Source organism: Trematomus bernacchii, unplaced genomic scaffold, assembly GCF_902827165.1.
Source record: "Trematomus bernacchii unplaced genomic scaffold, fTreBer1.1, whole genome shotgun sequence".
In the NCBI taxonomy this organism is placed as follows: domain Eukaryota; kingdom Metazoa; phylum Chordata; class Actinopteri; order Perciformes; family Nototheniidae; genus Trematomus; species Trematomus bernacchii.
Window position 1 is genome coordinate 676,865 of NW_022987645.1, and position 22,728 is coordinate 699,592.

General features: G+C 41.3%; 1 protein-coding gene across 2 annotated transcripts; it reads right to left on the bottom strand.

Annotated features, from left to right (window-relative positions):
• Nucleotides 1-5,907: 5,907 nt before the first annotated feature.
• LOC117485357 (gastrula zinc finger protein XlCGF57.1-like) lies at nucleotides 5,908-19,188 on the bottom strand. 2 transcript variants are annotated; one of them, XM_034133870.1, is made up of 3 exons: nucleotides 18,898-19,188; nucleotides 7,461-7,922; nucleotides 5,908-7,355 (listed from the first exon to the last, which is right to left on the bottom strand). In XM_034133870.1, exons 1-3 carry the CDS (start codon nucleotides 19,082-19,084, stop codon nucleotides 6,103-6,105), a joined length of 1,902 nt encoding a protein of 633 aa, XP_033989761.1. In that variant the 5' UTR covers nucleotides 19,085-19,188; the 3' UTR covers nucleotides 5,908-6,102. The 2 variants fall into 2 exon arrangements, with proteins under 2 accessions (XP_033989761.1, XP_033989760.1); XM_034133869.1 differs by having other exon boundaries at nucleotides 5,908-7,922.
• Nucleotides 19,189-22,728: the final 3,540 nt, after the last annotated feature.

Sequence of the window (22,728 nt, forward strand, 5' to 3'; positions counted from 1 at the left end):
GTGATGCTTTTATCCGAGGCGACTCACAATAGGTAAATGAACAGCGGTAGACAGTGTGGAGGAAACTTCTGTGTAGTAATGCATGGAGTCACCGACTCAGGAAGGAGACACGGTGAGAGTTGGAGCTTTGATGTCAAACACTGATGGGTTTATTCAGAGTATTCGGCCGGAGGATTCACATCACAAATCAAAGAGTCAGAGGTTCTGACCACACGGTAGAGTTGCCACGTCAATTCTGAAGAACCTCTCTCTATGCTAGACCTTTTAACAGGTTCACAGAGAGAAATCAACATCTCTGAAGGAGTAGACTAAACACTGAATCATCTGCGTCCGACGCTCATGGCCTCAAGGATTTCACATCCTAGAGCCCACAAACACCGATAAAGAAGTGCCTCAGTGTTCTCACAACAATTACCCTTCGTGCCAGTCAAGTTGACCGGTCTCACACTGGTGACAACAACACATATGGCACCAAGGCCTTTCCTTAAAGGAGATAACACATGTCAGAGTAAAAGGTTAGATATCTAGAAGAATTATTCCTTAACAGACAGTATCTCATTTACTTAGACACTGTACTTAAGAACAATGTTGAGGTACTTGAGACTAATCCTGCAACTTTATACTTCTGCTCCACAACAGTTTGAGAATGAAGAAACCATCACGTATGAAAGGCTACATGTGAATAGAGGGGCAGAAAACCGTCTCTCTGAGCGGTGCCGGTGCCGGTGTGGTGCAGCTGGTGGATTCTGCCAGAGGGGTGCAGGGCTCAGCATCAGAGTGGAAGCACTCCTCAGTGGTGCTGGTCAAGGTTTCACTGCTGGTGCCACCGGGGGGTGATTCTGCAGCCAACAGACGTTCCTTAAAAAATGTTAAATAAATTCACAGTTAGTTGGATTTAATACCATGGCTTCTTAAAACTGTTTACTAAGCATTCATAACAAAACAATACCCTGACATGTGTGTGCCATTAGTTTGGGGTGTGGTCAAGTGTGAGAGGCACATTGTGATGGCTCTATTCAGATGCTAAAACGTACTTCTAGAAGATTCAGAACACTACAAAATATAATCAAGACATATTTTATCATGTATTATTATAGGTTAAGATAAAAGCGTTATTGATCCCGTGAATTTCATAAGCTACCCAGCAGTATATCATGTAATTTAAATCAGCCCCTCCTTTACCAGCTGCAACATTAAGGTGATGAGCACATCAATAATTATAATAGAATAATATACATATTATTCTGTTATTGTTATATTTACCACTGTAACCACCAAATGAATGCAAATAATGTTTTTGTAAATGAAAGAAGCAAGAAACACTTATTTGTACTCAACAAATAAAATAGTTACCGTGATGGTGAGGTTGGAAGTACTCTCCTTCCTTTTTGTGAAGGGCTCTAGAAACTGCAGCCTGGTCAGGATCCACTGCTGTCTGCCAGTCCTTTGTGCTCCACAACTACCCGAAGGGGCAAGTCTCCTGTACCGGGTGTACTGGGTTCGCAGAGATTCCCACTTCTTCTTCAGCTCTTTCTCTGAAGCACACAAATAAACGATGTAAGCATTGTGGCTAGTTAGCATGTCCAAATCATATCTATATGCAGTGCCAAACAAACAACAGCTAGCAACAAGAGAACAACAAAACACAAGGTTGAAATAACAAATTACATTTCACGTACGCTGGCAAACAATAAAAAACCAACAGTTTCTGCTAAAGAGCTCAATTGATGAAAAAAGAGAATCTTACCTGAGAAACCAAGTTGAGATTCAATCTCTCGCCAGAGTCCGGTTTTCACTATTCGGTTGGAGTACTTTGTCTCTGTGATGTCGTACAGAGCTGGCCTCTCCTGGATCAAGGTGATGAGCAGGTCTTCATTTCCTTCATTCCAGATCGCCATGATGACAAATAAACCGATGAGATGAAAATGAATAGCCGTGTGTGTGTGCCTTCTTAAATCGTTTGTTTACGTCCCTCACTTCCGTTTCGCTTCTCATTCGCTAGCTGAACAGCCAATCAGAGTGGTTTCTTGGTCCGACTGCCTGTGTCCGACGCATGGCTGATTCAACATGTTGAATCGGCCATGCGTCGGACGTGAAAGGCCAAATAAGGCGTGTCACGGCCGATGGTTCGGGACACACCAAATTGAGTTTGGGCGACAGGGCACGCTTCGTCGTGCGACTAACGAAGATTTCGGCCTTTCACCAGGCCGAAATCGGCCGTCTTCGTTCACAGTGATCCCTTTCTATTTACTACAAGACAAATATGCCGTTTTATTTCATATAGTTCAATTTTGATTGAGACAGGGAAATAATCTAAACCTCACGCGTAGCGTTTCACTGTCAAGGGGGGCGATATAGCGTGTATGTAATTCAAGGCCGTATTCATGGAGTCAACATTGGGGGGGACCAAAAATTAAATCAAAATTTGAATACTAATTTCCTGCCATTCTAAAGGAAAATATATAAAAATTCACTAACACATGGGATACTTTAAAACCTGTTAAACCCCATGCCCCTGCCCGTGGGGGCAAAACACAACAATATTCACGAAACTGTGTCTCGGGCATGGGCGTAGGAAGCATCCTCAATGTGGGTGGGACAATTTGACGGGGGGTGTGGGCAGGTGGTGGACCTAACCTCCTCTAGGGGGGTCCGGGGGCATGCTCCCGCGGGAAGATTTGTTTTTAAATGTTGAAGTTAAATGCATCAATCTGGTGCACTTTGAGAGCAACATGAGGGACTGAATCTATGGACACATCTCTCAACACCATATGAAACAGAACTGAACAGATTTACTTTTTCTTTATGCATATTTTACAAATCACTCCCCTTTTAAACTGTAGTATGAGTTGGAATTATTTCATACCTGTTATTCTCTTATTTTGTATAACTATAATGATCATATAAAGGTGTTCCTTGGAAATACTTGTTTTGGATCAATCTTGATAGACGGTACTTATTATATGTTATAGTTTGGATTCCTAAAGCTTTTAGTCTACTATCCCACCATTCAAGGGTGGTTACTATAAGTAATGGTTTATTTTTTGGACGGACACAATCATTTACATTGTTTTACTATGTTCAATCTGAATTTACTTTAAAAACATCTATATTGATTCTGAATTGTTTCTACATCCAACTCACAGGTTTATCATTGCTTTGAGAAAAAAGATTATTAATTTAACCCTTTTAGAAGAGAAGATATGGTCAACTGTTCTGGGAATGTCATTTTCGAGCCTGAGACCTGAAAAACAGGCTTGGGGCTTAACTGGTTAAAATGTTTTACCATAATGTCTAATTGTGCATTGTATTACATCGCCCTATTTTATCTAGTTTAGCTTTTCTTGTTTCGTTGTTTGTAATGGCATAGATTAGGGATGAATAAAGTACAACTATAACCGTCATCATATTAAAGCATTTCAATCCATAGAAAGGTCTGTGCCACGCAATTTCAGTAGAAACAGGAACCCTTTATTGCCCTTTTGTTTTACAGTCACGACTCGCACTAGCTGCTTGCCGCTGAATCAAAATCAAAAGACCCCCAATTTCTTCAGCCATTAAAAGGCCGAGCACAGTGTTCCCTTTAAGAAATGTTCCATGAAGACCATTGGCCTTGGCTGAAGTTTCAGGTGAGCTGCATGATGCCATTTCTTCAAGGGCCATCAGCACTGACTCATACTGCTTGAGAACTGAGCGGATAGCAGGGGTACGTACAGTCCACCTGGTGGGACAGAGAGGCTTCAATGAGGTGAAAGTTGAACCATGCTCTGATTTTGCGATATTCTGGAAAATCAACTTGAACTTGCCAGATTGATTAAAGAAGCCCCCCAATTCATGGACCAGACCCATTGAATATCTTACTAGTGGAGAGGCTCCACAGGCAGCCTGCGTAATTAAGTTCACGCAGTGGGGACCACAGTGACAATACACAGCCAGCGGTTGTTCTTTCCTTAAAATGGCTTGTACTCCCTGCAATCGTCCAGCCATGTTTGCGGCACCATCATAAGTTTGTCCTCGGAGTTGAGACAGAGGAAGCTGTAGGCGCGTCATCACATCACATGCCACCTTGGCTATATTTTGCCCTGTTGTTGATGACACTTGGTAGATTCCCAGGAATTCTTCCTTTGGTTGTAGATCTGCATCTACAGAGCGCACACATCTTGACTCCTGCTCAACTCCTGATATATCCTGGGTGCCATCAATGATAATTGCGAACTGGCATTGATGTTATTTCCGACACAATTTCTTTGATGATTGTATTGGCCATCAGCTTCAACAGTTCGTTCTGCAATTCCGGACTGGTGAAATCGAGGGGACCTTTTAGCCAGGAGGTCAGCTCTGCATCGCCCGTTGCCTTGGCTCAGGAAGAAATCAGGAAGAAATCACTACGGATTATCAAAGACCCCCATCACCCCAGCCACAAACTGTTCTTTCTGTTGCCGTCTGGCAGACGTTACCGCAGCATCCTGGCAAGGACAAGAAGATTCGGAGACAGTTGCTTCCCGCGGGCAGTGAGACTGTTAAACAATTGAACTGTTGAAACAACTTCAAAACATTCTTCAGCTACTCAATAATATGTATCTAATACCTAATATATATCATTCCAATAACTTGTATATAGACTCGTACTGCACTATTCCACATCATCACTTTATTTTATAACTATTTTTCTTTTTGTATTGCTCTTGCTATCTGTATTGTTATTATGTTGCATTGTTGGAGAAGCCTGTGACATAAGATTTTCAACTACATAATTACTCTGTAGCTATGTCAGATTGACAATAAAGAACCTTGAACCTTGAACCTTGTACTTTAGAAGCTGGCTTAAATTCCCACTCTCCTTCTGATCACCTCGAAAAGCCAGACCTTGCCGCGCCAAGTACCCCCAGCAATCTTCATCAGATTTCTTCTCGCTTGTTGCTGCCGTCTTTCAAGCTCACGTGAAAGTTGCACATTAACAGGCTCTGGCTCCTGAATCCTAGTCATCACAGCTAATTTGTGACACTGGCTGACTTTATGCACACTACATTTCTCCAGTGCCTTCTTCCAATTGTTAAAACCAGTCTTGACAAACGCTGAATCTGCTTTGGACGCAAACTTAGACTTTTGTGCTGCAAAGTATTTAGCACAATAGAAACAGAGGACCCCTTTTACAGAGGGGCTGTAATGGAGCCATGTATGATCTTTAAACCACTTCTCATGAAAGTAGAGTATTCTATTTGATAGGGTTTGACTGGGTATGACTTTCACATTTGGATGATTTGGGCAAAGTCCAAGCTCCTCCCCTTCCTTTCCTGTATCTTCATTTTCGCCTGCCTGGCTGCTCTCTCTCTCATCGTCAAACTCACTCTCCCTGCTTGATGGTATTATCTGAAATACACGAGGATGATCTCATCTTAAATTAACATTAAGACTGCAATGTTGTCATTATTCGGTCTTAACCATCAATATTAGCTCCTTTCTCACTCACCTCCATGTCACCAGCGCACACTCTCCCTGTCCGGTCGCCATGCTCACATTCTCTCTCTCCCTCTCTCTCTTTACTCTGAACACACCAGAGTGAACATGGAAGAAATATTATCAGTAAACAAGCTATCTGACTGGTAACAATACTCATTTTCTCACTGCTCTTAACTTACTTTTTTTCTTTTCTGAGGCTGCCCAAAAAACTGTCTAATGTCACTGCCACCCTTCCTCTTGCTCATGCTTACAGCTTGACCTCGGCGATCTGCAGTTGCTGATGTGATGAATCCGGGTCAGCAGGGCTGGATATAAGATAATTAAACATGTATATTAGCAATTCCGAGCGTTGTAAACCCAGCGCGAGCTATGGTGCACCTGCAACCCTCCTGCATGTGAGTATCTTTGAAATGCTTCTGACGATTATGAAATACTATTTCATAATAATTGTAGAGTATTTATTTATTTAATTCTGGCACCTTTGGTATTCCATAGGTGTCACACATCACAGTTTTAAATCTTTCCACACTCTACAAATTTAGATTTGTAGAGTGGAGTTTAGATGAAGTCATGTATGAATATTGTCAAACAGAGTTTATACAGCCAGACAGATTTTTCTCATGTGAATTGTCGTGGTACTAATTAATTGTCCTCTTTTTTTGTTACACATGCAGATTTGACTTGGAAAATGTCAGGTTCAGAAGAGTCTCCAGGGTTGTCCTCAGTCTCTGGTTGTAAATGTCTCTCTAGATCTGAGTTCCTGGCTGGTTCTGGTCCTCCACAGTCCTCTCCATCAGCTTCTGTTTCCAGGTGTTCAGCTGAGCTGCTGGCTGGAGGCTCTGCCTCTCTGTTCTCCTCAGTTTGAGTTTGATGAAGCTGTGAGGACTGACGACCAACACATTTATGGATTTTGACTTGACAACTCCAGGTGAATCTTTTGTCACAGACACTGCATCTGTATGGTTTCTCTCCTGTGTGGATTCTTCTGTGTGTCCTTAAATGTCTCTTTTGTGTAAAATATTTCTTACAAACTGAGCAGCTGAATGATTTCTCTCCTGTGTGGATTCTCATGTGGTACTTTAAACTTCCCCTATGTGTAAAATATTTCTCACAGACTGAGCAGCTGAATGGTTTCTCTCCTGTGTGGTTTCTCATGTGGTACTTTAAACTTCCCCTATGTGTGAAAGATTTCTTACAGACTGAGCAGCTGAATGGTTTCTCTCCTGTGTGTATTCTCATGTGGCACTTTAAACTTCCACTATATGTAAACGATTTCTCACAGACTGAGCAGCCGAATGGTTTCTCTCCTGTGTGGTTTCTCATGTGTAGTTGTAAAGATCCTTTCCGTGCAAATGTTTTCTCACAGACTGAGCAGCTGAATGGTTTCTCTCCTGTGTGTATTGCCATGTGCCGATTTAAATGTCCTCTCCGTGCAAAAAAGATCTCACAGACTGAGCAGCGGAATGGTTTGTCTCCTGTATGGATTTTCGTGTGCTCCTTTAATTGTCCTATTTGTTTAAAAGATTTCTCACAGACTGAGCAGCTGAATGGTTTCTTTCCTGTGTGTATTCTCATGTGGCCCTTTAAACTTCCACGTTGTGTAAAAGACTCCTCACAGACTGAGCAGCTGAATGGTTTATCTCCTTTGTGGTTTCTCATGTGTCGATGTAAAGATCCTTTCCGTGCAAATGTTTTCTCACAGACTGAGCAGCTGAATGGTTTCTCTCCTGTGTGTATTGCCATGTGCCGATTTAAATTTCCTCTCCCTGAAAAATATTTCTCACAGACTGAGCAGCTGAATGCTTTCTCTCCAGTATGGATTCTCATGTGGTCCTTTAAACTTCCTCTTCGTGTAAAACACTGATTACAGACTGAGCAGCTGAATGGTTTCTCTCCTGTATGGATTCTCATGTGGTCATTTAAACGTCCTCTCTGTGTAAAAGCTTTCTTACAGACTGAGCAGCTGAATGGTTTCTCTCCTGCACTACGTCTTGAATCACTGACAGGGTCTTGTTTATTTTTCTGAGAGTTTGAACCTGGTTCTCTGGTCTCCTTCCAATCTCCACTGTCTTCAGTGTCAGGTTCAGAAGAGTCTCCAGGGTAGTCCTCAGTCTCTGGTTGTAAATGTCTCTCTGGATCTGAGTTCCTGGCTGGTTCTGGTCCTCCACAGTCCTCTCCATCAGCTTCTGTTTCCAGGTGTTCAGTTTGTCTTTGATGAAGCTGAGAGGACTGAGGTTTCTCTTCATCATCTTCACTCTTCACAGGGACAGGAGTGAATGTGGACTTGGTGATATCAGCCTCCTCCAGCCCTTGAAGCTGCTCTCCCTCCTGACTGCTCCAGAGTTCCTCCTGTTCCTCTTTAATGTGTGGGGGGGGCTCTGGGTCCTCCTGGTCCAGACTGGAGCTCCACTTCTGCTGCTCAGGGGGAACCTCTTCTTTAACCACCACCAGCTGCTGGACGTCTGCAGGAAACAGGAAACACATATTTATCAGATTCAGAATCGGTCATATTTACAAGGTAGGTTTACACATACGAGGAATTTGCTTTAGTATATGTGGTGCATGAAAAGAGACAGAAAGAAGAATCGCAGCAAAACAAAATATGTTTTTCTTTTGTATGACTGTTATGTTTGAGAGAAGAAGTTTGGCGGACAAGCTTCCGGTGAAAGAGCAGATCAACCTGATATTGCTATCAAACAGCAGGCAAGTGACAAATGGAAGCCGTATGTGCGAGGCTTCTCTCGTAGCTGGTACACCAGAAGCCTGGCTGGATGCAGTCATGCTAATGCCTTATTCTGCCTTCCTTGCTTGGTTTTTAAAACAACGGGGACAGATGCAGCATGGACAACAACTGGAGTGAGGGATATGAAGCACCTGTCTGAGAAAGTGAGGAAGTATGAGAACACCAAGGTTCAAGGTTCTTTATTGTCAAACTAACATAGCTACAGAGTAATTATGTCGTTGAAAATCTTATGTCACAGGCTTCTCCAACAATGCAACATAATAACAATACAGATAGCAAGAGCAATACAAAAAGAAAAATAGTTATAAAAAAAAGTGAGCATGTGGAATAGTGCAGTACGAGTCTATATTCAAGTTATTGGAATGATATATATTAGATATTAGATACATATTACTGAGTAGCAGATGAATGTTTTTGAAGTTGTTTCAGCAGTTCAATTTTTTAACAGTCTCACTGTTGCTCACTGAAGCAACTGTCTCAGAATCTTCTTGTCCTTGCCAGGATGCTGCGGTAACGTCTGCCAGACGGCAACAGAAAGAACAGTTTGTGGCTGGGGTGATGGGGGTCTTTGATAATCCGTAGTGATTTCTTCCTGAGCCACTGGGAGTAAAGGTCCTCCATGGATGGCAGTTCCAGAGCACGGTAATGGATGTCTACGGGAATGCACACTGCGTGCACTGCTATGCGCATCAGCTGAACCTCATAATGCAGCAGGCAACATCACACATCCCCAGAATTGGCACTTCTTTCCAGACATTGGTGGATTTTCTGCCTTCTTCTCCAGATCACCCAAGCGAACCGCAGTGCTTGACCAAGTGGTGGCGCAAAGACTCCCCAGAGCTTCTACAACACGGTGGAACTTCCACCGTCGTGCTGTAAACATTGTGTATGAGCAAAAGGATGACCTCCTAAAGTGTTTACAGACCATCAGGGAGGACTCTGTGAACTTTGATCCTGTAACTGTCAGAGAGGCTGGTGGCTTTGTGAGGATGCTTGAAGACGAGGCTTTCTGTTCTGTCCTGGCATTGTTCCACCAGATCATGCCACACGTGGACATCGACCCCGTCTTCATTAGTCGAGAAGTTCACAGACAGCATGCAAACGAGCAGGTAAATAACTATATTTTGGCAGACAAAGCTTTCAGAAAAAATCAGTTCCTCACTTCCAACAGTCTAAATGTGCCATGTCATCAAAGTGAATGAATATCATGTATCACATCACAATTATATTTGATTTAGTATTTAAAAAGGAAAAAGAAGACACTCAGATTTGGATAATAATGCAGGTAAAGTAGTTAATAAACAGAGTTGGTAATAACAGGCTTATTCAGGGTCCACCAGGTCCATTTCTGGAGGAGGCCTAGTTGTTATTGATTCATAACTGACAAAAGTAAAAAATAAATAGTTTAAAGTTAATGATATACATGTACTGTAAACAACAATGAGTATATTGCACACAATGAATATAATTGCACATTAATGAGTTTGATGGCAAGTCAGCAACCTAAACTTGATATGTTTTGGACCAGGGCCTCCATTTCCTCTCCGAGTGCGGACAGTGCATCTGACCAGCCACAGGAGCCCATCGAGAGAGGAGGACGCTGGGAGCAGGAGAACAGAGGCTGGCTACAGACGTAAGTTGTGATCTGGCAGTGTTTGCCCTAGAATATTTTTCAGTGCTTGTGGTATGTAGCCAAAATAAAACCTAAACTGCACACAGGATGGCATATTGCATCAATGGTCGAATGATGCAGCAGGCTGTCTGCAATTTATATATTGGCATTCATATTTTTGTTTACTATTTTTGTAGATTCCAGGTTTATGTCAGAGCAGTCACAAAAAGGATAAGGCATCCTCACATGCAACAGAAAATATGGGTAACACTTTATTTTGATAGTCCATAGTTAACACTCTATAAGTCATCAGTTGACATTCAACAACACTGTTTCAACAGACAAGTAACATGCATTCAACTAACTGCCAGTAGAATATAAGGTACATCTCAAGTGTTGATTTATAGATTGTACAAAAAGTGTCTGTTGACTGTCAACATGTTTTTTGCAACAGGTTATTAACCGATATTCAACCTTACTATCTGTAGATTGTGTCAACATCTTCAAAATTGACAATCAACTTCTCAAAATCAATCAGTCAGTTGAAAGTCAACAGGGTCATGTCGACTATCTGTTGATAATCTGTTGAGAGTCAAGATGTCAACTAAAGATTACATTACTAAGTCATTAACCATTAGTTGATGATCAACAGATAAGCAACTTTAGAGTTTAGTTGAATATTACATTAAGCATTAGTTGATGATCAACAGATAAGCAACTTTAGAGTTTAGTTGACTATCCTTTGATTGTCAACTAATCTAGAGTTGACTATCAGTATACTTTTAGTAGGCATTCTCCACTAAGCGTTTGTAGGCATGTGTTAGGACTATCCCATTAAAGTGAAAAACAGTTGAGAACAGTAGAAGTAGTAGTAGTCACTTCGTAGTCCTTTAGTAGGATTGAATGTGGTTCACAACTATTCAGTGTTTTTACTTGTAGTATATTATTAAAATAAAAAAGCGTTCTTTCTCTGATATGCTGCATATAGTGTTTGTTCTACTGTGCTTTATAGCATTGACTTCAGTTATCCAGTGTTCGTGATCAGTTGTGCAAAAGATTTCGCTTTATTCCCATGTCTGTTGCATATAATTAGTGGATGAATGTGTTCTGTTGATAGGTTATAGACTTTCTACTGTTCTCAACTGTTTTTCACGTTAATTGGATAGTCCTAACACAGGGGTGCCCAACCTTTTTTGAACCGAGAGCTTCTTTTAAAGTTGCCAGTCTGCCGAGATCTACCAGTCCAAATAGAGAGGCCATTACTGACAGCCTACTACCAGGTAAATACACACTTCTACTTGTATAAAACTGACCTTTGTACGATTAATACTTCATAAAATACTGCAGATCCTTTCTCTTACCTCTTTCTAATCTACACACATACAAGTATTTAACTGAAGTTACACAACAGTGTTGTTGATACAGAGTTGGAGTTTATTCACACGTCACATACTACAGTGGGTAATGTTTTCAAGAAACATTGAACAGTGCTGCCACATATGACACAGGAGAAAAAGAAAAGACTCTGAACCCTTTCTTTGCCATTATATAAAAATATATATGTTGCATTTTAGTAGAGTATAAAAAGAAATGCCTTTAAAATAGGATGCAAGCAACACTAGTTTCTTAACCTGAATTGATAATAGACTATAATCAATTTAAACAGAACAGATATTAATGTTTGCATTCTTATACCATTTTGTACAATAATTATAATGAATAAGTTCAAACAAACTAAAACTTACAGCTGATTAATAACGGTATCTAACTTGAGTTTTTATTATATCAAAAACCTGTTGAAATGCTACTGTTATTTTTACTGTCCCCAAAAAGCGCGTCGGCAGCCTCCAGGAATGCTTCTTTCACAACTTTCGCCGTCTTTGAAAGACTTCATGTGTTTTGCAAGAACGTGACTGACACGATAAGATGCTATGGTAGCAGCCTTGCTCTTGTTGTTGGGCCTGGTGAAGATGGACTGCTGTGCATTGAGCTGTCCTTTCAGGTCCCTCACCTTTTGGGAGCGTAGGGCAGAATTAGGAGGGAATCCCGTCTCGTAGCGTTTGTGCACTGTTTTGAAATGCCGCTCCTAAATGACCCTTCTTCGATAAAGCCACGCTTCGCATTGCAGATGAGACAGATGGACTTTGAATTGGAATAGATACAAAAATAATCATCCTCCCACTCGGAGTGAAAATTATATATTTTGGGCTTTTTTGCTTCTGCCATAATTGCGGTCTTGTGTGTGTGCGGACTGTCACTCCTGTTGACACGGACAACGTCAGCGAACTAGTACCCACTGCCCACCAGCCACGCCCCGACACATGGGGTCACGCCGGCCAATCACAAAGCTTTGATGCGTTCAAGTGCATTATTCTGGCACAGAAAGATTATGTTATAGGACATTAACGATAAAACAGAATATTGTTGTTCTATTTTTAGACACATCTCGCGATCGACTGGGAATCTCCCCGCGATCGACCGGTCGATCGCGATCGACTGGTTGGGCACCCCTGTCCTAACACATGCCTACAAACGCTTAGTGGAGAACCTACTAAAAGTATACTGATAGTCAACTCTAGATTAGTTGACAATCAACAGATAGTCAACTAAACTCTAAAGTTGCTTATCTGTTGATCATCTGTTGAGAGTCAAGATGTCAACTAAAGATTACATTACTAAGTCATTAACCATTAGTTGATGATCAACAGATAAGCAACTTTAGAGTTTAGTTGACTATCTGTTGATTGTCAACTAATCTAGAGTTGACTATCAGTATACTTTTAGTAGGCATTCTCCACTAAGCGTTTGTAGGCATGTGTTAGGACTATCCCATTAAAGTGAAAAACAGTTGAGAACAGTAGAAGTAGTAGTAGTCACTTCGTAGTCCTTTAGTAGGATTGAATGTGGTTCACAACTATTCAGTGTTTTTACTTGTAGTATATTATTAAAATAAAAAAGCGTTCTTTCTCTGATATGCTGCATATAGTGTTTGTTCTACTGTGCTTTATAGCATTGACTTCAGTTATCCAGTGTTCGTGATCAGTTGTGCAAAAGATTTCGCTTTATTCCCATGTCTGTTGCATATAATTAGTGGATGAATGTGTTCTGTTGATAGGTTATAGACTTTCTACTGTTCTCAACTGTTTTTCACGTTAATTGGATAGTCCTAACACAGGGGTGCCCAACCTTTTTTGAACCGAGAGCTTCTTTTAAAGTTGCCAGTCTGCCGAGATCTACCAGTCCAAATAGAGAGGCCATTACTGACAGCCTACTACCAGGTAAATACACACTTCTACTTGTATAAAACTGACCTTTGTACGATTAATACTTATCAAATACTGCAGATCCTTTCTCTTACCTCTTTCTAATCTACACACATACAAGTATTTAACTGAAGTTACACAACAGTGTTGTTGATACAGAGTTGGAGTTTATTCACACGTCACATACTACAGTGGGTAATGTTTTCAAGAAACATTGAACAGTGCTGCCACATATGACACAGGAGAAAAAGAAAAGACTCTGAACCCTTTCTTTGCCATTATATAAAAATATATATGTTGCATTTTAGTAGAGTATAAAAATAAATGCCTTTAAAATAGGATGCAAGCAACACTAGTTTCTTAACCTGAATTGATAATAGACTATAATCAATTTAAACAGAACAGATATTAATGTTTGCATTCTTATACCATTTTGTACAATAATTATAATGAATAAGTTCAAACAAACTAAAACTTACAGCTGATTAATAACGGTATCTAACTTGAGTTTTTATTATATCAAAAACCTGTTGAAATGCTACTGTTATTTTTACTGTCCCCAAAAAGCGCGTCGGCAGCCTCCAGGAATGCTTCTTTCACAACTTTGCCGTCTTTGAAAGACTTCATGTGTTTTGCAAGAACGTGACTGACACGATAAGATGCTATGGTAGCAGCCTTGCTCTTGTTGTTGGGCCTGGTGAAGATGGACTGCTGTGCATTTAGCTGTCCTTTCAGGTCCCTCTCCTTTTGGGAGCGTAGGGACAGAATTAGGAGGGAATCCCGTCTCGTAGCGTTTGTGCACTGTTTTGAAATGCCTCTCTAAATTACCCTTCTTCGATAAAGCCACGCTTGCATTGCAGATGAGACAGATGGACTTTGAATTGGAATAGATACAAAAATAATCATCCTCCCACTCGGAGTGAAAATTATATATTTTGGGCTTTTTTGCTTCTGCCATAATTGCGGTCTTGTGTGTGTGCGGACTGTCACTCCTGTTGACACGGACAACGTCAGCGAACTAGTGCCCACTGCCCACCAGCCACGCCCCGACACATGGGGTCACGCCGGCCAATCACAAAGCTTTGATGCGTTCAAGTGCATTATTCTGGCACAGAAAGATTATGTTATAGGACATTAACGATAAAACAGAATATTGTTGTTCTATTTTTAGACACATCTCGCGATCGACTGGGAATCTCCCCACGATCGACCGGTCGATCGCGATCGACTGGGAATCTCCCCGCGATCGACCGGTCGATCGCGATCGACTGGGAATCTCCCCGCGATCGACCGGTCGATCGCGATCGACTGGTTGGGCACCCCTGTCCTAACACATGCCTACAAACGCTTAGTGGAGAACCTACTAAAAGTATACTGATAGTCAACTCTAGATTAGTTGACAATCAACAGATAGTCAACTAAACTCTAAAGTTGCTTATCTGTTGATCATCAACTAATGCTTAATGTAATAGTCAACTGAACTTTAGTTGCTTATCTGTTGATCGTCAACTAATGCTTAGTTTCTTGTCGGTTTGAACGGTGCTGTTGAATGTCAACTGATGCACTGTTGACATGCTACTAAATGTCAACTGATGACTTATAGAGTGTTAACTGTATGGACTATCAAAATAAAGTGTTACCAAAATATGTGGTTTATTTATTGAAAGCCACTGTAAACCTTGTTTTGTTGTGGAAACCAAAAGAGAGTTAAAGATCAGGAGAAGGAAACATGCTGGGGAAATTATACAGATGGCCAGTCCGCCCCTGAAAAATGTCTATGCACACGTTATTATTAATAATCATTTAAAAAAAAAAGATAATTTAAAAAAATGTAATTTTTTTAATTTTACATTTTAATTTTGGAATCATCTCGCGACCGCCACTTTGGGAACCCCTGCTCTATGTGATCCAGACAGGGGGATGAGAGACAGAAGTGGACTCCTAACAGCAGTGAACTTCAGCACAGACTCCAAGGTACAAAGACCCTTTTTTCATACTGTACAAAGAATCAAGAAACCAATTGGTTTAAAAAGATTAAGTATTGACTATAATACACTGATATACATGCCATTAAACTAGGGGTGTAACGGTTCACAAACATTTCGGTTCGGTATGTACCTCGTTTTTTAGGTCACGGTACGTTTTCGGTACAGCAGAAAAAATGATCACAAAACATAAAATATTTGTTTTGGGTTTTTAATTATTATCAAACTGAATATTCACTCAAATAAATACAAAATATAATAAAATAAACATTAAAGTGCAGCATTTCGATGAACTGAAATAATCTGTAGTTGAACTGTACTGTACTAGTACTCACCTAAGCAGCCAGCTTGACATTAGGACTTGCTTGTCATTGTATTTTCATGTTTTTTTTAAAGAAAAATGAACTTGTCCACACTGCTTGCCGAAAGGGCAGATCTGCTGGCACTAACAATGTCTCCTGCTGTGGAGAACACCCTCTCGCTAGGGACAGAGGTAGCAGATACAGCCAGGTAGCGCTTTGCTAACATGGCAACATAAGGATATTTGGCGTTTGTAATAGCTTTGGCTCGGTCTGAACTTTTTGCGAGTGGTGGAGGCTTCAATGCTAGTGGGAGTTGGGTTTGCACTTCAGTCATTTTTCTTTTGGTACCGGTGATATTCACGTTCGGGTGATGCCTTTTCAAATGAGTGTGCAAGTTTGATGTATTGCCAGTCGCGCAGGGGCGGGTCTATGGGGCGGGTCTACGGGGCAGCTGCCCCCCCACTATAGAGCCTTGCCCCCCCACTATAGAGCCTTGCCCCCCCACTATAGAGCCTTGCCCCCCCCCAGCTGCCCCCCTAAATTGTGTGTCCCTAAAACTGTACTTGTAGAAACAAACCTACACTATGTCCACAAGATTATCAAGCAACAAAACAAGCAGTACATTAATTAAAAGTGAATAATTTTAAAAATCATCTTAGGCCCGTTAAAAACGTAGCTACGGCCCTGCATTAAACTGCGGAGCGGCATTCACAGACAGCGGCTCACACCGCTGCAGAGAGGGAGCGAGCTGTCCCAGCACCTGAAGGTGGATCAGCTTCCCCTTGGAGCATCTCCCCTTCCACTAGTTTAGTTTTTACTAAGGACGCTCGATAGCGTTTAACAGACGGTCGCTGTTTGGGGCGTGTACCGAACCGAAGGGCCCATACCGAATATTTTCGGTAGGAATACGTATACCGTTACACCCCTACATTAAACATTACCACATGCTAGATCACCTACACATCAGTGAAGTTGAGTGTTCTTTCCATGCAAAAAGTTAACAAGCAACATTACTTTTGCCAGCTTTCTTATTTCAATGTATTGAAGGCAAAGGTTATTTAACACAAAGTGAGAACTGCTACTATTTATCGCTTTATATTGTGTATATGTGGTAAAAGTGATGATTTCAGTGAGACAACCGAACAGAGCAAGCTTCTACAGTTGCACTAAGTTTTGATAACAGATCAATATTATTTTGATAATAAAATATATTTGAATGTTGATTAACTTCATTCATAATCTGATTGTCTTTGTAGCTCACTATTGAAAAATGGATTATATCTAAACACAAACACACCTCTTTCATAAATAACACACTTGCTCTGCAATAATGTCATGTTTTATGTTTCCTGTCATTTCTGTTAGGAAAGGACATGCCTGAAAGACACGACTCAGCTTTTTCTCTTTCTCCGAGGGTCAAGAAGAACATCCACGGGGAAAAAGGTGGATGTTATGAGATTTAAGACCAGTACAGGACATTCACTAAGACGCTACACTTTTATTGTGAAAACAAAGACCTGCACACTGAACAGTTTTGTAGTAACAGGACCATCATTTGTTTGTGACGTTGCACCTCAGAGAAGGTCTGGTTATTGTCAGGCCTATAAAGTGTGGCAAAAAAAACAGTCAGCTGTTCAAATGCACCTATTTCCACATCTACACTCCATCAGCTGATTATTTCTATTTGCCTCACTTTATAAGCTTTACATCACTTGTACGGTCACAAAAAAATGGTGCCAATCTTCAGTCAGATGTGACTGTGTTTTTTGTAAGAATAACAGACAAAAGGTGTGGAAATACCATATGTGGAAATATGTGAACCAGAAGTTATCAAAGTTGAACCATCATAAATGTTTTAAATAACAACATTTGGTCAAATAAAGTGACAGACTAGGCCTGTGCAGGTGGTTACAGCTACGCCCACTGTCTGACTGGAGGAATGAGATTTCTGAATCAGTTTCTTTTACTGTCCTTCTTTCTGTAGAGGAAGTAAAGAAACCGTAACTCTGTTGTTTGAGGTGCAATATATGACTCAGCAGCTTTAAAGGTCACCTATCATGCTATTTTTAGGCAATAGCATAGGTCTCAGATATATAAAAAATATAAAAAACATGTCTATGAAGTGTTTTGGTCAAACAACCAAACAGATCACCCAATCTAGCCATGCCTCATATCCCTCTATTTCACTTCCTGTTACAAAAGTGCTGATTCTGGGTACAAACAGGTCTCTCTTGAGAATGAGACCCTAGGCCTGTACTACGAAGCCGGATTTTCCTAACCTGGATATGTTGGAGTTAGCCGGTTGGCCCAATCCAAAACATACGCGCTCTCGCTAAGCTGTACTACGACGCTGGTTATCAAGTGGATCGCTCAAGCCAGCCGTGTCCTATCTAGTTAGGTGCGCGTTCACATGAAAGGGGTGGTATTTGGAGCATTCGACCAATCACAAACATGGACAAGCGTACTGACAGCGCAGCGTCATACTTCCTGAATGAAAAGTGAACTTTAATATTAGTCATATATGAAGAAGTTAAACTTTAAACATCCATGACTTAAACACTTTATCCAGGATCAAAGCCACATAGCTGCACCTGCAAGGTGAATACAGCTGGTAACAGAGAAAGTGTTTGAATGCGTACATTAACAGGTTTATGAAATCACTGCCCCGTCCAAGACACGATCTGACTTTAATTACATTTGACTCAAGTGTTTCGTCAACTTAATGTGTTGCTTAAAATAATACTTCTGCATACAGTATGTGACACTGTGAGTGTTGCACGGCCAGATACGGCTCAGCTGACTCAGATAAGGAAATATATGATACATTATGATGTGATATGATATGAATGATAATGGGACACATCGACGTCTGCACTCACAGTGCCACGGACTGTACTTAATGTTACTCTGATCCGGTTACTTATGTTGTGGCAGATATTTAAGTAAGCTTTCTTAACGCTAATGTTATAATACTCAGATTGCTCTGAAGATGGGAGGGGATATTCTATTAATGTTCACGTTCACACAGTCAGTTGATTTTTGCCGGCCGTCTTTCCTGCAACGGCAGTTTTTCTGTATTTCCTCTATCCTGTAATATGAATTGATCGCTTTAAACTCCGCACACGGAGCTCTGATTGGTCAGCAGGCGGTGCTTTCACGGAGTTGATCTCTTAGCCTGCAACCTAACCTCCTCCAGAGGAGGTTAGCCGCTCAGCATAAGTTACCATGGAGATCTAGCCCGCTAAAAAGAGAACCAGCGTCGTAGGACCGGAAAGCCCGAGATTTCCCTGAAGTCAGCCGGCTAAGCGAAAATCCGGCTTCGTAGTACAGGCCTCCTGTGTCTCAATGAGACTTTGACCTGTATAAATAAAGGCTAAATAAAAAACTGTCTAAAATGCTGCGGTGATGAAACGCAAGGATTATTAGAACAAGGATTATTTCTGTATGGAGCTCAAAGGCCTTCTCTCTCGCCGGTTATACCACAATGTGAGTTCCTTTTTATAAAGAGAGAGTGAATAAAGAGGGAACAGACCTGCTCTGTGGATCTGAAGCTGAGGCTGTAAAACAGCGTCCAGTAGTTTCCGGTGTCTCTCGTTCTCCTGTTTTGAACGAGACAGTTCATCCTCGTACTCTGCTATCGTTCTTTCAAACAGAACAAAGATGTCTTCAGCAGCCGCAGTGAGTCGCTGCTTCACCAACGAGAGCAGCACAACACTCATGTTTACTAAATCACCACTTCCTGTTAAACACACCGTTTCTCCGTGTGCTTCAGTCTCTGTTAAACACACTGTTTCTCCGTGTGCTTCAGTCTCTGTTAAACACACCGTTTCTCCGTGTGTGCTTCAGTCTCTGTTAAACACACTGTTTCTCCGTGTGCTTCAGTCTCTGTTAAACACACTGTTTCTCCGTGTGCTTCAGTCTCTGTTAAACACACCGTTTCTCCGTGTGCTTCAGTCTCTGTTAAACACACCGTTTCTCCGTGTGCTTCAGTCTCTGTTAAACGCACCGTTTCTCCGTGTGCTTCAGTCTCTGTTAAACACACCGTTTCTCCGTGTGTGCTTCAGTCTCTGTTAAACACACCGTTTCTCCGTGTGCTTCAGTCTCTGTTAAACACACCGTTTCTCCGTGTGCTTCAGTCTCTGTCAAACACACTGTCTCTCCGTGTGTGCTTCAGTCTCTGTTAAACACACCGTTTCTCCGTGTGCTTCAGTCTCTGTTAAACACACTGTCTCTCCGTGTGTGCTTCAGTCTCTGTTAAACTCAATGTTTCTCCGTGTGCTTCAGTCTCTATTAAACACACCGTTTCTCCGTGTGTGCTTCAGTCTCTGTTAAACACACCGTTTCTCCGTGTGCTTCAGTCTCTGTCAAACACACTGTCTCTCCGTGTGTGCTTCAGTCTCTGTTAAACTCAATGTTTCTCCGTGTGCTTCAGTCTCTATTAAACACACCGTTTCTCCGTGTGTGCTTCAGTCTCTGTTAGACACACCGTTTCTCCGTGTGCTTCAGTCTCTATTAAACACACCGTTTCTCCGCGTGCTTCAGTCTCTGTTAAACACACCGTTTCTCCGTGTGCTTCAGTCTCTATTAAACACACTGTCTCTCCGTGTGCTTCAGTCTCTGTTAAACTCAATGTTTCTCCGTGTGCTTCAGTCTCTGTTAAACACACCGTTTCTCCGTGTGCTTCAGTCTCTGTTAAACACACCGTTTCTCCGCGTGCTTCAGTCTCTGTTAAACACACCGTTTCTCCGTGTGCTTCAGTCTCTGTTAGACACACTGTTTCTCCGTGTGCTTCAGTCTCTGTTAAACACACCGTTTCTCCGTGTGCTTCAGTCTCTGTTAGACACACTGTTTCTCTCTGAAGCTTCCTGAGCTGCTGTTCAGCTGGACGGCAGGAAGCAGAGGTTTGGGAGGATGATGTCCCTGATGCTGTTTAGATTTCTCCAGCACCACGGGGGGTCCTGTGTGGATGGCAGCTCCTTCCTCAGCAGATCCAGTTCTCCAGAATTGTCCTAATTACAGAGAAAACAAGAGAAAAATAAGAAAATGTATTAATCTTATTAACAAAAGATGATTGCAAAATGATGACCATCCCTAAAGGATTATTTAAAATTCCGTACTGTTTAGGTTTTAAAAATGTCTATATCTATACAAAACATGTCTCTGAAGTGTTTTACTTAGTTAAGAACTATCGGAACTATACTGGGAAAAGTACTCCGGTGTGAAAGTGCCTATTGATGTGTTTTGCTCAAAATACAAATAGATCATGCATTTTAGACATCCCTCATATCCCTCTATTCCAGCCCTGTTATGCGGCTTTCACACCAGCGCTTTTCCCGTTCTAGCTCCGTGCTAGAGCTTTTCTGGTTCACACCGCCCAGAGCCCGACTGGTGCTGCTGCTGATGACGTCACCGTTTACATCGCTGATTTGCTCCCCAACGGCGTTACGGCGCTCACTACAACTACAACAACGGGGGGGGACTGCGTCGGGTCGATGATCGTGTTGCTTTTAATCATACGAAGCCAGATTAAATTAAATAACGACTTCTCCAACCTTATACTTTTCTCCAGAGTGCCGTGGTTCATTGTTTATGAATGTGTTTCAGCGGCATTTAGCGACAGCTGCAGTGCTGGCTGCTCTTCCACGGGAGTGTATTCTGCGTTCAGCTTTTCTACACTCTGTTTTTGCTGTTCTCACGGTCATGGCTTTTCTACATGGAGATATTTTCTTGCCATATACTTCCTTTATTTTAATGGGAGCAATGGTATCCATGACATTTGTCATTTTAGAATTAAAATGGTCAACTAGCTCATTTACTGAGACGTTAGCAGGGGCAATTGAGGAAGAAAAATTCTGAACAAACATTTCCTCTGCATTTTCAGATAAGTAACGTCTAGTGGTTACCTCTTTCTTAAAAACTGTATGGACGGAAATAGAGCTCTCAAAGAAAACACAGGAATGATCAGAGAGTGCAACATCAGTCACCACAACCTCAGAGATATTCAGACCCTTTGAGATAATGAAGTCCAGAGTGTGCCCCTTATTGTGCGTGGGCTCCGTCACATGCTGAGTCAGTTCATAGTTATCAAGAACACAACACAGTTATTTAGCCCCTCTGTCCTGGGGGTTGTCAACATGGATATTAAAATCACCAACAATGACTAAACGGTCAAAGTCAATACACACTATAGACAGCAATTCGGTAAAATCATCTAAAAAGCTTGCACAGTATTTGGGTGGTCTGTAGATGTTTAGGAACAGAGCTCGAAGGGGCATTTCAGCTGAAGGGCCACATATTCAAAAGAAGCAAAGTTTCCATACGTAGTCTGCTTGCATTGAAATAAATCATTAAACAAAATAGCTACTCCACCCCCCTTTCTTATGCAGTCTTGCCTGACTGGGGTTGATTCAATAAGAACAGCTGTGCTGTTGTTTTGGTCTAACCAAGTTTCAGTTAAAAACATAAAATCCAGATTGTGCTTGGTGATAAAATTATTGATTAAAAAGATTTTACCTACTAAAGACCTGACATTTAATAAAGCCAGTTGAAGTGTGTTAGATATACTATCACTCTGATTGTTTGTGATAAACCGTGGAGTAAGTGGAACTACTGTTACATTTGATGAATTCAAACGGATGGTTTTGGACGTTCTGTTTTTAACCTGATTCACCAACCTTCTGTGTATGTTGGTGAGAACAGAAATGGGGAGCTGCACTGGCATAGAAGCCTCTGGTCGTTGGGTGGCGCCAGAGAGCGAGATGGCAGGTGTCAGCGGCATCAGTGAATAAAAGTTTCTGGTAGTTGCAGTGTTATTGAACATGGCCCTATCCAGTTCTGCTGTGGTATGGCTATATATCACTGTCAAATACATACAAAATACTGTCAATAATCATTTTAAAAATGTATAATTGCAAGAAAATATATGGTATGGTAACACTTTATATTAAGGTACACAAATTAACCATCAACTAGTTGTTAATTAACATGCATATTAGCAGTATATTGGCTCTTTATTAGTCATTATAAAACACTTATTAATGCCTTATTCTACATGACCGTATTCTCCAAGTAATAAGCCATTAGTTGAGAGTTTTTCCAATAACCCTCTAATTAGTGCTTATTTATTGCAAGTAAGGAAGTTGTTGTACATGAGTTTTGTATAACAGATATGGGCCTAATGAGGCAGTAGTACCACAAGAATAGTAATTCTCCCATAATAACCAGACCCGGCGCCAGAACAAATCTAAAGGGAGGGCATATGATTTTCATGGGAGGGCACACAAAACCGTAATGTGCTGCGGGCCTGCGGCACAATATATATCAAACAGCAAGGCCAACTCTGCATCTTTGTGCAGCGTATACT